General features: G+C 43.1%; 1 protein-coding gene across 1 annotated transcript in view; it reads right to left on the reverse strand.

Annotated features, from left to right (window-relative positions):
• Positions 1-5,724, reverse strand: part of PGRMC2 (progesterone receptor membrane component 2) — a 20,248-nt gene extending 14,524 nt beyond the window's left edge. The window contains exon 1 of the mRNA XM_015409795.1: positions 5,336-5,724. Within this exon, the coding sequence (XP_015265281.1) occupies positions 5,336-5,714 (379 nt within the window). The 5' untranslated portion in view covers positions 5,715-5,724. The remainder of the gene's footprint in view (positions 1-5,335) is intronic.
• Positions 5,725-13,593: the final 7,869 nt, after the last annotated feature.

Below are 13,593 nucleotides of genomic sequence, written 5' to 3' on the forward strand. Positions count from 1 at the left end.
AGCAATCCGGCCAGACCTCTCGAAGAAAGGTCTGCTCAGCGCGGCGGAAAGGAAAGAACTGGCGGGATGTCCGTGCCTGCCCTTCTGGGCATGCTCACTGGGGCTCTCTGAGCATGCTCAGTTGGGACAGGCACGAAAATCCTTTTAAGAGAGCTTGCTAGGCACCGGCAGATCCAGCGCAGGCGCACTAGATCCCATTGGTGTGAAGCACAGAGACCACGAAGAAGATAGTAAGAATTGCTTTTCTTTCTGCTGGACATTTGTAGAAGCAGCAGTGCTGCCGAAGGGAAAAGGCCAGAAATCACCATTCCTTTTTATGCGCTTTAATTTATGGAAGACTTGGAATATGGAAGAATATTTTCTCCACATTTCCCCGGGCTTTTACAGAAACAGTACTTTGCTGCCATTTGCAAAAGCCATAAAAGCAAAGAAAACACTGCTCTGTTCTTATGCCACAGAACTCAGCAGAAAGGAAGATATAAGTGTTCATAAATAATAGCTGGCAATTAAGCCAAGTCAAAATTTGTGGATCCCTAATTGTAACCACTATGAACATCCTTACATGAAGGTATCAAAAATCCTATCCATACATTTCTCCAATAATTTGTTGCAAATTATATGAAAGGGTTGCTTTTAGATAATTCTTTCTAGATAAATAAAAGTGCCTTAGTGGAAACTAGCTCTGGATCCCAATTCTCAGTAACAGAGAGTACATTTTAAATTTAAAATAATTCTTGTATCACTTTTCTGTAGTATGTTTGAGGCAGATTCGGGTGGGTAGTGGTGTTGGTCTGAAGCAGCAGACCTTGAGTCCAGTGGCACCTTTAAGACCAACAAAACTTTTGTGTGCAAGCACACTTCTTTAGATGCAGTGAAACAGAATTTTCTCAACCATTGCATATAGGAAGAGAGGGTGGAAGTGGGGGTTTAGTTGCAAGGGCCAATTAGAGTCAAGACAGAGACAGAAACAAAAATGGAAATAACCAGTCCATACATATAGGTAGAGTATAAGCAGTAAATTATCATATAGCATAATGAAGATGTTTAACAGATTCAAGGATCAAACTGGGAAATAAATACATCAAAATTGGAGAGTGATGTATCCTTAATTGTGGAATGCTGAGAGTATGTTCAAGGCAGTTATACATCTAGCAATCCATCACACATGCAGGTAAGCACTGAAAGCCAACCAACTGCACAGACAAAAATGGGACTATATGTGCAAATCCAATCCTGGGCACTTTGGCACAAAAGCTGAAAGGTGAACATGAACAGGATTCTTGAAACATCTATTATCTAGACGGTTCTCCTAGCATGGCACTAGTCATAACATCTTTCTGCATGCATGCCATGAGGCTGATGATTTTGCCATAAGGAAAAAAATTCCAATATTTTATCCAAAAATAATGATAAATTACTAAAGAACCAAAATTTAAGACAGAATCACTCACCATTATATTCCAAAATTTGTGGAAAAAAATTTCTACACTAAATTATAAAATATAATTCAATGGGATAACTATTCTCAAGTCCTTCCCCACCCCAAAATATAATTCTGATATGTGAAAGCAATAATGAGAGGAAGCCACCTGAGAAGTCAGATAATACAGCATATCTGATACTGCCATTTTTCCTTTCCAGTGCTTTTTTGCTGCATTACAAAACCCTTGACTAAATGATGCTTGCAGTTCCAAGTACAAGGCATAATCCAGCTAAAATTTAGCATTTTTCAGTCTACTGATTTCAGTGGGAGACTAATATGTATGCATGAATATCTGAGTTTGCAAGAATGGAAAATGTGTAACTTTTACTGAATCATGCCCTAGTATTTTTCCAACATGGGGTGGAAGCTACCCTTTCTGATCACAGTCTGATAGTATTAGTTGTGTGTTAAACTGCAAACTCCAGATTTCTTGGATTCTTTGCATTATAATTTCTAACCATCAAGTTTATCAATCAACACTTTTATGCCCACCCATTATTTTTTCATGTTATGAACTTTTGCTAAAAATATGAGATAACAGGCTGTCTTCCACACAGACGGACATGAATTAGTTGGCTCTCAGTGTTAGGGGGAGAAGGTTATTATGTGCCCTTTATATATTTCCCATATATTGCTCACAATAGGAAAGGCACAATAATTTAACATTTTTTCCGAGATACAGATACTGCTTTTCCAGTATTCAAAAGAAAATATACTGATGATGGGGAATGCAATCACATTTCTTTGAAATGTTACCTATGACACTGCTAATAAACAATGCAATTTCCCTACCAGAATCAACAGTGTTGCATATACAATAAGAACTTGCACAAGAGCTGTAATAGTCTAGTTTAAAGGTCTGGAACACTGGTGCAGTCACCTGCCTTAAGACACAATGCACTGCTGGCAACTTTTACCCAGCATATCTGAACAGGAAATAACCCTAATATCCAGGTCAGTGTGGTGCGGTGGCCTGACAGTTATGCAGTTTACTTGCTACCCATATGTAGTGTAGCTGTAGGCAGTAAAAATCCGGACCATAAACACTGTCAGAGATTACTGTGGTACAGCCTGATCCTGTGTACCACAGTAATCTCTGACAGCGTTTATGGTCCAGATCTTGACCAGAAACATGCTGTGGTCAAGTAGCTAAGGTTAAAGCTGAACTGAGTTAAGACTGAAGTGATACTGGTCAGTAATACAGAAGCTTTGGAGGGAACTCTATTGTCCATTCTGAATGGTGTGGTGCTTAAGTTTACAAAGTCAGATAAGACCTTTGGAATTCCATTAGATTCCCATTTGTTGCTGGAGAATCAGGTTGATGCAGTTGCAAGAAGTGATTTTTTAAAAAAACAACAAAATTTTGCACAGAAAACAGCTTCACACCTATACTTGCCAAACTGGTCATGCTAATCCATGTTTTCATCATTTCAAGATTGTGTTACTGTAACATGCTCTATGTAGGGTTGCCCTTGAAGGCAATACAAAAGCTTTAATTTATAAAGACCCCTTCCTAACTCAAGATATGAACTTATCACCCACTTCTGCATCATCTACACTGACTGCTCATTTGCTTGCAAATTAAATGCAAAGTACTGGCATATAGTGCACTATAGCCTAGAACTCCTACAGGCCCGTAGCCAGGACTTTTTTCGTCGGGGGGGGGCGACCTGAATTTCTTAGGGGCAGTTAATCAAATCATTTTAATTAAATTACCTTTACACACAAATGGCTAATCAGGAAGGCGTGGGCTGCTGCCTGCTGGAGACCCTAGGGTCCATTGATTCCTCTGCCCTTTTGACTCTGCCTACCGGAGACCCCCTCCCAGATTCCAGCAGCATCTCCCCCACTGGAGCAAAGGATACACCAATCTAATCGTCTCATCTCCAGCAGGCAGGCAAGCAAGCAGCTAGCTCTCTATAAGCAGGCTGCTGTGCTAATCAGGAAGGCACAGGCTGCTGCCTTTCTGGAGTGTGCCTGCACCAGGAAGAAGTCATGTGACCCACCCATGGTAGGAGACCCTTATCTTTGCATGTAGGCACAAAAGGCTGTGGGGGACTGCCTCATTCTTCTGCAGAGACTCTGGTGCATATTTGGAAGGGTCTGGTTTGTTTCACCCTCCTACATTTCTCCAAGGCAGACTTTTGGAACCCACAGATTTTGGCTGGCAGGTAGAGAGCTGGCCACTGGCTCACCCACTGGCCAGACACCTGTCCAGGCAGCACGACTTAATAAATACTTAAAAATGCTTTCTGGCAGAAGGACTTGTGGGGTGTGGCTTTCAATTTCTCTCACAACTTTAATGTCAGTAGCTCACAAAGTAGAATTTTTGCTCACAAGACTCCACAGCGTAGAGGGCGCATTGGTCTGGAGGCAAACTGCTGCTTACCTATGCTGCAGCAGACTAAACACTGATTCCTCTCTAACAGGGTTAAATGGGCAGTAGCAATTGCGTGCCCATGTGTGTATAATGGATTGAATCCAAAGAGCAGAGTTCCCCTCACCAAGCACATGGAAGCTTATACCTTGAATAAAATTCTGTTGGAAGAAGAAGAGATGGGATTTATACCAGCTTCTCTGGATTTAGTTCTTCTGGTCCAACTTTTCTGGCCAATTCTCCATTATTGGTTTGAGTCGAATTGGTCATCTGATTGTTCTATGACTACATGGTATTTTATGATATTTATATGTAAATTGTTATTTTAAAAATGTTAAGTGTATTATTTAACTGCTGTACACCGCAGGCCATCTGGGGAGGGCGGTATATAAATCTAATAAAATAAATAAATAAATGTCCCACTGTAGCTACAGGCCCAAACTCCTACTTGGAAAACTGTTTTTCTTGGTATGCACTTACAGTTCCAGCAGCACTGTAAAGCCCTACTGTTCAAAAAGGCTTTTGAGGGCAACTGAAACAAATTAAAATAAACTTTATGCAGCTGAGTGCACACAAAGAGTTTTGGGGCTGCTGTCTGCAATTATGTTTTATGTTTGTGCAGTGTGGCTCAAACCTGCATTTGTAAGGTCCTCTGAGCCACCATCGGGTGGAGGGAAAGCAAGTCATAAATATTTCAGTAAGTATAAACAAACCAATTTAGTAGGACTTCCTTTTCAAGTATGTATAGGATTGAATTGTGACTAAAACTGCAAACCAACTCCCATTTACTATAACAAGAAGCAGGGCCACTACTGCACAATTTGTATTCCAGGTGCCAAGAACTTTGGGTAGCTAGATGTCAACCAGACTATTCCGTTTAGTACAGGACGAAGCCTGCAGTTCCACATCTACTTAGATTAGCATAAACTCTACTGTAACTACTTGTGGGACTGCAGCCCAAACGTTATTGTAATTGCTGAGTCTTGCCCAATTCCTTACTAAAAGCACACCAGAACGTTGGCAAGTTTATTTCTCTAGTCTTGATAATCAAAGCAGGAAGCAGGCAGGCACACGCAATATGCCAAGGATAACTACAAACACACAGGAGAAGCACACGTTTGAAATGAAACAGCCTGCAATTCTATGCACGGTTCCGGGGAATAAACCTCAAGCACAAGGGAGACTTCTGAGCAAGCACACTAGGGGACTACGTAAAGGGCTAGGACCTTTCAACATGGGAACTAGTCCTGCCGGGAAAGGTGCTCTTTCAGCGCCCTGGACTCACGCCAACAACCCACGTGGCTAGGCGAAGAAGACCAGGTACCCTCGCGCACCTCCCCCTATACCTGCTCCAGGGGCGGGGCGGGGCTGCGGGCACGGCTAAGAGCGAGACGAGGCACTCCCCTCAGGCCTTCCCTAACGCCTGACCCAGGACAGGAGGCAGGGAGAGGGGACCCGTCCCCCATTCTCCTCACCGGGCCCGTAGAACTTGCTGCCTTTGGTCACGTCGAAGACTTTGCCGTTGACGGCCAGGAGGATGCGCGGCGTGCGCGAGCCGTCATACTCGCGCAGCTGCTCCAGCGTGAAGTCCCCCCGCTTCATACGGGGCAAGGAAGAGGCCTGGCTCTGCTGCGCCGCGCCCCCCGCTTCGCTCCGCTTGCTCCAGCGCCTATAGAGCTGATAGGCCGCCAATACGACGAGCGCCAACAGCGTCACGTTCAACAGCATGCCGCCTCCCCCGAGCCAGCCGCCGGCTGTGGCGGCAGCTTCCGTCTCCTCCGGGCTGCCGCTACCACCTCCTCCTCCTCCTCCTCCTTGCTCAGTCCTTAGCTTCCCATCCCCATCGTCCGCCATCACTGCCCAGCCAGCGCCTGCCTGAAAGGAACCGCTCCGCCCCACACGGGCTGGAAGGGGGGGGGGAGGAAAGGAGAGGCGGGGCGCATTCTGTCTCCTCCTCACTCAACCCCGATTGGCCACAGGTAAGGACACGTCATTCGTGCCAGCTCGCGCACAGCCGACCCAACGAGAAACAAGCGCACGCGGCTGTGCAACGGCCGCCTTTTACCTTAGAGGGCAATCTTGTGGGAGGGGGAGAAACGAGGCGCGCGCACCTGCTTCTTCCACCCCCTCCGTTCTCGGCAAGTTCTTCGCGCTAGTAGCCATCGAGGAATCCTACACGCGCGCTCTGTCTCAGAAGATGCTGAAATCGGCGCGAGCCGATGGCCCTGTGGGCTGGAATGCTTGGAGAGTTTTGTGCGGACTTTGCTGTTGTAGTAGTTTAACTTTTCTTCATCGCAATAAACTCTGAAAGCAAAATGTTGCTCGTCTAAGAGGCTTCAATTTTTTCAAGGCGTTTTGAAGCCCCTTCCGATTGAGGAAAATGTACCAGTGACTGAAACACAGCTGGACATGAAAGAGGCCTTTCCTACTTGTCAGCTGGCTTTAATATTTCTTAACAGCTGATTTTTTTTGCTGCATGTATATTTATTAATGTTTTGTTTTATTTTAAAATATTTTTCACACATTGTTAACTGCTACTGGATTTAAAATATTTTTCACACATTGTTAACTGTTGTTAACTGCTACTGGCACTGGTTTTCTGGTCCAGGGCAGGATAGAAACAAATAAATACAGCTGCTCTTTTTTGGAGTCCCCCAAACGAACAGAAGAGGAACAAGTGTAACATCACCTTAAAACCAGAACAAAAACGAGTGTCTCCTCTGACGTTCATTTACTGGCTACTGTGGACAAACACCACAAGGAATGACTAAATGCCATAAACTCCAAAGGTATTCTGTTAATATTGGGCTCTTCTGCACTCACGTTTTCATCATCTGTGTTTCTCTATTGCTAAGGTTGTGATAAATGTGCAGCTTATTGGCCAAAGGGTATGGTTACCAACCTCCAGGTGGTGGCTGGAGATCTGAGATTACAACTGATCTCTGGGCAGCACAGATCAGTTCACCTGGAAAAAAATGGCACCTTTGGAAGGTGGACCTTCCAATATACCCAGGTGAAGTATATGCCCCACCCTCTTCAGGCTCCACCCCCGAAATGTCCTGGTAGTTCCCTACCCTGAGCTGGCCCTACTAAAGGGTCATCCCACTGAATCAGTTCCAGGATTCATGGCTAACTGTTAATTCATAGTACTCCTAAATGGATGTCACAGATTTGAAAAAAGTGTGTATGACAAATGCACATGTGATAACATACATGCACCACATGACACTTTTTCTGCAAGGAAGTAATATCTAGGAATGGAAGACAGTTGTAAATTACCCATTGCACAGCAGCAGGATTTGCAATGTATGCTATGGTGTTTACTCTGGTGAAGAGAAAATGTACAGTTTCCACTGCAGTGAAGATGAATCAAGGAGCTGATTGGCTGCAGCTCCTTTGTATGTGTCTAGTGCATGTTTATAGACATGCATCTTGCCTCATGGTTCCTGCAGTAAACATCACTGTATCCGTGGCAGATATGACAGCGTTGTAACAGATAAATACATGTAACTGATAGCTGTGAGTAATGGGTACATTTCTGCTTTACAGCACATCTGAAAATTCAGAAATATCTGAAAAAGGATTCCCCATCCTGTGAAAACAGTCCTTCAGACTGCATATGTCATACTGGCTAGTCAAAGAACCCCAACCTTAATGGGAACAGGTAGGAGACTAATATGAGCAGTATCCCCCTGCCCCATCATACATTGTGAAAAAACTGGATACCTAACAGTGTTATTGTGAAGAAGAAAACAGAGAAGAAAATGATGTAAACCACTTTGGTCCTCATTGGGGAGAAAGGTCAGGGTTGTAAATGAACTGAATAAATATATCTAGATCCCAAATAGAGATTTTACAGATATGCTTTTGTTTACATAGGTGAATCCTTATTTACATAAGTGAATCCTTAATTAAGGATCATCCTTAATTGACTTAGGTGCTCTATACAATAGAAATTTTCATGAAAACAAATATTTGTTAGAAGGTGGACAGCCACAGAATTACAAAAGACAAAAGTCTACTCCTCATATGCAGAGATATATCATTATTGTGAAGAGCTAATAGTTGCTGAATTAAGGCGCAGTAGTGTGATGTGTGGGTTCTGGTAGTCACACACATTTCTGTTGCCACATCTAGGGCAAGCTCTGGGATGGGAAATACCTGGAGATTTTGGGGGTGGAGCCTGGGAAGGGTGGGGTTTAGGGAGGGGAGGGACTTCAGCAGAATATAATACCATAGAGTCCACACACCAAAGCAGAAATTGTCTCCAGAGGAACTGATCTTGGTCTGTAATAGTGAGAGATTACCAGGTGCCACCTGAAGGCTGGCAGCCTCTGATAGATATAATTATTTATTATGAGGTCTAAGCATAGGAGAGAAACATCTGGTGACTGGGAAAGGGAAGTCAGTGGGTACCTAAATTTCATTGCGTTATGGGATCTTTAAAAGACTAGTCTCTCAGCATCTGGACTGAAAACAAGGTAATGTACTATTTTAGGGTTGTTCTGTTTTTGACCTATGTATGCCAATGTGATGCCCTGACCTGGATAGCCCAGACTAACCTGATCTTGTGAGATATCGGAAGCTCTAAGGAATAGCAGGATCATGATGCAGAGGCAGGCAATGGCAAACAACCTCTGAACATCTCTTGCCTTGAGAACCCCATGGTGTTGCCATAAGTCAGCTGTGACTTGATGGCAAATAAATAAATACGTAAATAAATAAATAAAAATGCCTATATGATATTGATGTGAATATATGTAATATGATTAATGAGAACATAAGTAGAGCCCTGCTGGTCCAGCACCCTGTCTCACACAATGGCCAACCAGTTCCTCTGGAGGGCCAACAACAGGGCGTAGAGGCCTCATGGCTCTGGGATTCAGAGGCTTAGTGCCTCTGAATGTGGAGGTTCCGCTCAGTCACCATGGCTAGTAGTCTTTGATAGACTTAGCCTGCATGAATATTAGAAGAGCCCTGCTGGATCAGATTAATGTGTGCACACAAATGTGTGTGTACATGTAAATTTAAATATATAAACTCCAGTTTCCAACATTCTATCCTACTTTCCCAATGTTCTGTCAAATTATTAGTTTACCCAGGGAACAGGACCCGGATCTAACTAGGCAGATAGGGCAACCATGGCTAGTAGTCTTTGATAGACTTAGCCTGCATGAATATTAGAAGAGCCCTGCTGGATCAGATTAATGTGTGCACACAAATGTGTGTGTACATGTAAATTTAAATATATAAACTCCAGTTTCCAACATTCTATCCTACTTTCCCAATGTTCTGTCAAATTATTAGTTTACCCAGGGAACAGGACCCGGATCTAACTAGGCAGATAGGGCAGGCAATGAGATTCAAGGGGTTACCATGCTCAGTCCTAACGTGTTTAACTACAGGAACTGTCATTCTCATGGTTATTAAGTCAGTGTAGGACAGGCTACAGTAGGTAGAACACACCTCCCTCGTCTGTAGTATGGAGAATGTGCCTTAAGCAGTACTGCTCGATTTGATAATAGTAATGTTGCAAGTCGCCCATTTTAAGAAATGTTGAGAGATATGTGAGTATGAGACGTCAATAAATGGTGAGCGGGAATATTGATCAGGATCAAGGAAAGGATTAGTGACTGAACCCTTCCCCTTCAAACCCTCATCAAAACATGATATGCCTTTATTTAGTAACTAAAGTAAATGGTAGTGTAAGCTTCACGGCAGAAAACAATAAAGCTCAACAATCGCTATACAGTTTAGGCTTGTAGTGAAAGAATCTGACGCACCTTGTAGATGTTTACATGGCATTCATTATTGTAGCATCTGACCAGCTCATCTGTATGAGCACTACTGCTGACTGGGACAAAAATTCATTGCTACCATGGACACTCCACACAATTGACAATATCCATGTGGCAACATGATTTAAAATATTATGACCCATGCAAGGAACAGAGCCACGTGGAAATATTTAGGGGGAGAGGTTTCCCATGTGGGAAGTATAATGTTTGACTTGGCATTTCCTAGCATATTTAAGATCAGAATAGTAAACTGTAACCTAAAGTGGGTTTATTTAAAAGTAAGTTCTGCTGAAATTAGGGGCATAACTTTCAATCAAATGTTTTTGGATATAAACTGAACATTAACAGAATTATGGATTTGACCTCACTGTTCTAGCCTCCTGATGAGTGTGCTAATCCATGCCATTTTAAAGCAGCCTATGCTAAGCCAAAGACAACCTTCTTTGAACTACAATTGAAGGAATTCCTCCTTTGACCCACCCAGACAGAGCAGGAGTTTTATTTAATATAGTACTTTATCAGTGAAAGCCATATTCTGCATATAAGTGGGAAGGAATGGGTGTAGCTCATCTGGATTTCCTTGTGTTTTGAGGTTTGGTTCTGAATTTCTAAACTCTGTTCCCATTTGAAATCAATTTGCAATGCATTTGGCAAAAATAATTATATAAACAAACGTAATGACTAACAAACCTCTCAGGGCTATACTGAAAGCATTCTAAACAAGATTCAACTCTGCAGTTATCCAGTGTGGCAACCAAAGAAACACTAGAAACTCAACCAAGAAGATGGAATAACAACTGGCCATCTGTCAATTATGGATGTACAGAATACCACATCATAATTATGATTCTTACTGCAGTTGTAAGGTAATAAAGAGCTGTATTATCAGTAAATATGCATGTGTATTAAGTATAGGTGTGAGGTATTTTATTTCAGAGGGGCAGATGTGTTAGTCTGTCACAAACGAAGATTCTTATGGCACCAACAAATATGCTTCACAATGTCTGCTGAAATAGAGAGCCAGTTTGTACTGGTTAAGAGCGCAGACTCTAATCTGGGAGAACCAGCTTTGATTCCCCACTCTTCCACATGCAGCTGCTGGTATGACCTTGGGTCAGTCATAAGTACTTTCAGAGCTATTCTTTTAAGGGCAGTTATTGAGAGAGCTCTCTCAGACCCACCTACCTCACAGGGTGTCTGTTGTGGGGAGGGGAAAGGAAAGGAGATTGTAAACTGCTCTCCTTTGGGTAGTAAAGGGCAGGGTATAAATCCAATCTCTTCTCTCTTTTAAAGAGCCGCAACATTCTATTGTTTTTGTATTTTCTGTGATGTGGAGCATAAAGTGATATATACATAGGAGATGCTGACATTTAGAGCTTTGAGAAACCTGGCTATCATAATTTCCTATGACTATTCAGAAAGGTAGGTGTACAATCTGGACATGCAGCCTTTTCTGCATACCTGCAAGTGTGGTGCACAAACCTGGTATGTTGTTTTCTGAATGCAGAAAAGACATAAGCCTTCTACAGCAAAACTGTTGTCCATCAACATAAGTTAGAAGCCAAAACAAAGGGAAAACAGAGATATTATATGGAACTAGGGAAGTGATACTATGTTTCATGAAAGAGTACTTTAGTTTTTTGCATGTAAGGATTTGAGAAACCCTGCTGTCTTATTCCAGTGGGGTAGCCATGTTAGTCTATTGGAGTGCAAACAACAATGAATCTTGTGGCACAAATGAACATAAGATCTAGTCAAAGAGGAAATAATCCGATCCAAGTGGATGTGGGCCATTTCCAAGTGGTGATGAATTAGCAAAGTAAGATAAATGTACACATAAACCTGTAAGGTAGGACAATTAATCTCTGCAGGGAACTAGACAGTGCCCATCCCTGCTAAGTGGAAGTTTGATAGTGTCAGATATGCATATGAATTCCAGTTCAGCAGCATCTTACTTGAGTCTCCCTTTGAAACACTTTTATTGTCTAGTTCAGGTATTTTCCAAGCTGAGACAGGCTTATGTAGTTTTCCTGTTGCTCCCACGGCTGCTGTTGCGCTTCCACATAGCAGGTTTTACCACAGTTTCCCTACTTCAGTCCCCAGCAGCAGCCATTACCCATGTCCTGCCAATGGGGCTTTTTCAGTTTTTGTTAAATCAGCAACTAAATATCATTATAACATAATTATCTGTTTATCAGGTTCTATGAACTCCAAGCTTTCATTAAAAATAGTAAGACTCTAGCTCCTTTTGTTGTGGAGACATGCCTTTCCCCTTGTATCTCTGCCACAAAAAGGACTAGAGACTTTTTAAAAAATGAGAGCTAGGAATTCAAAGAACTGAATACACAGATTTTTATAATATAACAATATTCAGTTGCTGAGTAAAAAACAAAAAAAAACATGGGACTGCACCACAATACTGTAGGGAAGTAGGAAAAAAACTCACTTCCCAACAGCATTGGACCTAGGACAAATAACTAGTGTGGAAATGATCTTGGTTATGCTTGGCTTTAAAAGACAGGTAGTGATCTAACAGTACCCTGGGACCGCCTCTTCCCATATACGCCTTGGAGAGCATTATGCTCTGAGAGTCAACATCTCCTGGTGATCCCTGGCCCAAAGGACATCCGCCTAGCCTCGACCAGGGCCATGGCTTTTTCCACCCTGGCTCCCACATGGTGGAACATACTCCCTATTGAGATCAGGGCCCTGCGGGATCTTATTCAGTTTTGCAGGGCCTGAAAGATGGAGCTGTTCTGCCAGGCCTTTGGCTGAGGCAGCAGGCGTCCACATATAGCCCCCCCCCCCAGGTTGTAGCCCCCCACCTACTGATAACCGGCCATACCTAGTTACATACCTAGTTACATACCTAGTTACATACCTGGATTCTCCATACAGCTAGCATGGCTATTGATTTTATATGTTTTAGGGTGCGTTCAGACGGGCCGTTTAGTCTGCTTTCGCCACGCTTCAGTAATGGATTTTATATCCACGTTCACACACCCAACATCTGTGCACCGTCCCCAGCCGTCGCTTTCCAACTCAAGCCCCCTTTAAAATGGAGTATTTTGTTACCAGGTCCCCAAGTGGTGTTTTCCTGATTCTCCGGTTCTAGCCGCACTTTTCTGACGTCTAATCACTCCTGCGGTGTCGAGCCACTTCCGCTCAGAAGCCCGAGGCTTCCGCTCTCCGCCCGCCATTTTATTTTAGCGTTGGCAGTATGCGCACAGATGGAGCTCCGCTCCCGCATTATTAAAAACAATGTTTAAACGGTGCCTAGTTTTGTTGGTTAGACAAGTTTGGGATCTCACGGAGGCCAGTTTTGGGATAAATGTTTAAAGGGAAGTGTTCCTTTAAAGTTTAAAGGGAAGTGTTACTGCAGTTGGGTTGAAGTGGAAATCGCTGTTCTGCGCACGCACAAAAAATTTAATTCTACAGATGGCCGCCTGTGCGCATGCCCAAACTGAGAGGGGGGGAAAACCCACCACGCATGCTCCCGCGTGTGGATGGCAGGGAGCGATGTGGCTGCACAGCAACCCGGAACATGGAACAAGGAGGTGAGTGTGATCGCAATTCTCCAGGTTAAAAAAACACACACATCAGGACCAGAGCAATTTAAACCACTCCACTCCCAGCATGCCGTCTGACCACACCTTTAATGTGTTTTAAATTTTATTGTATTTATCAAAATGTTGTGACCCACCCTGAGCCCGTTTACGGTATGGGCGGGATATAAATGCAATAAATAAATAAGTAAATACAGGCCTAAGCAGAGTTGCACCCTTCTAAACCTAAGGATATAGAAGGGTATAACTTTGCTTAAGACTGCACTGTAAAAGCCAAACAACATGTTAAAAATTACATGAGTTTGCCACGGGCCCCTATGTAGCAATCCCCCCCCCCATGTTGTTTCAATTTGGGGGAATGGTGTGGGG

This window comes from Gekko japonicus, unplaced genomic scaffold, assembly GCF_001447785.1.
Source record: "Gekko japonicus isolate JY-2015 unplaced genomic scaffold, Gekko_japonicus_V1.1 scaffold108, whole genome shotgun sequence".
Classification (NCBI taxonomy): domain Eukaryota; kingdom Metazoa; phylum Chordata; class Lepidosauria; order Squamata; family Gekkonidae; genus Gekko; species Gekko japonicus.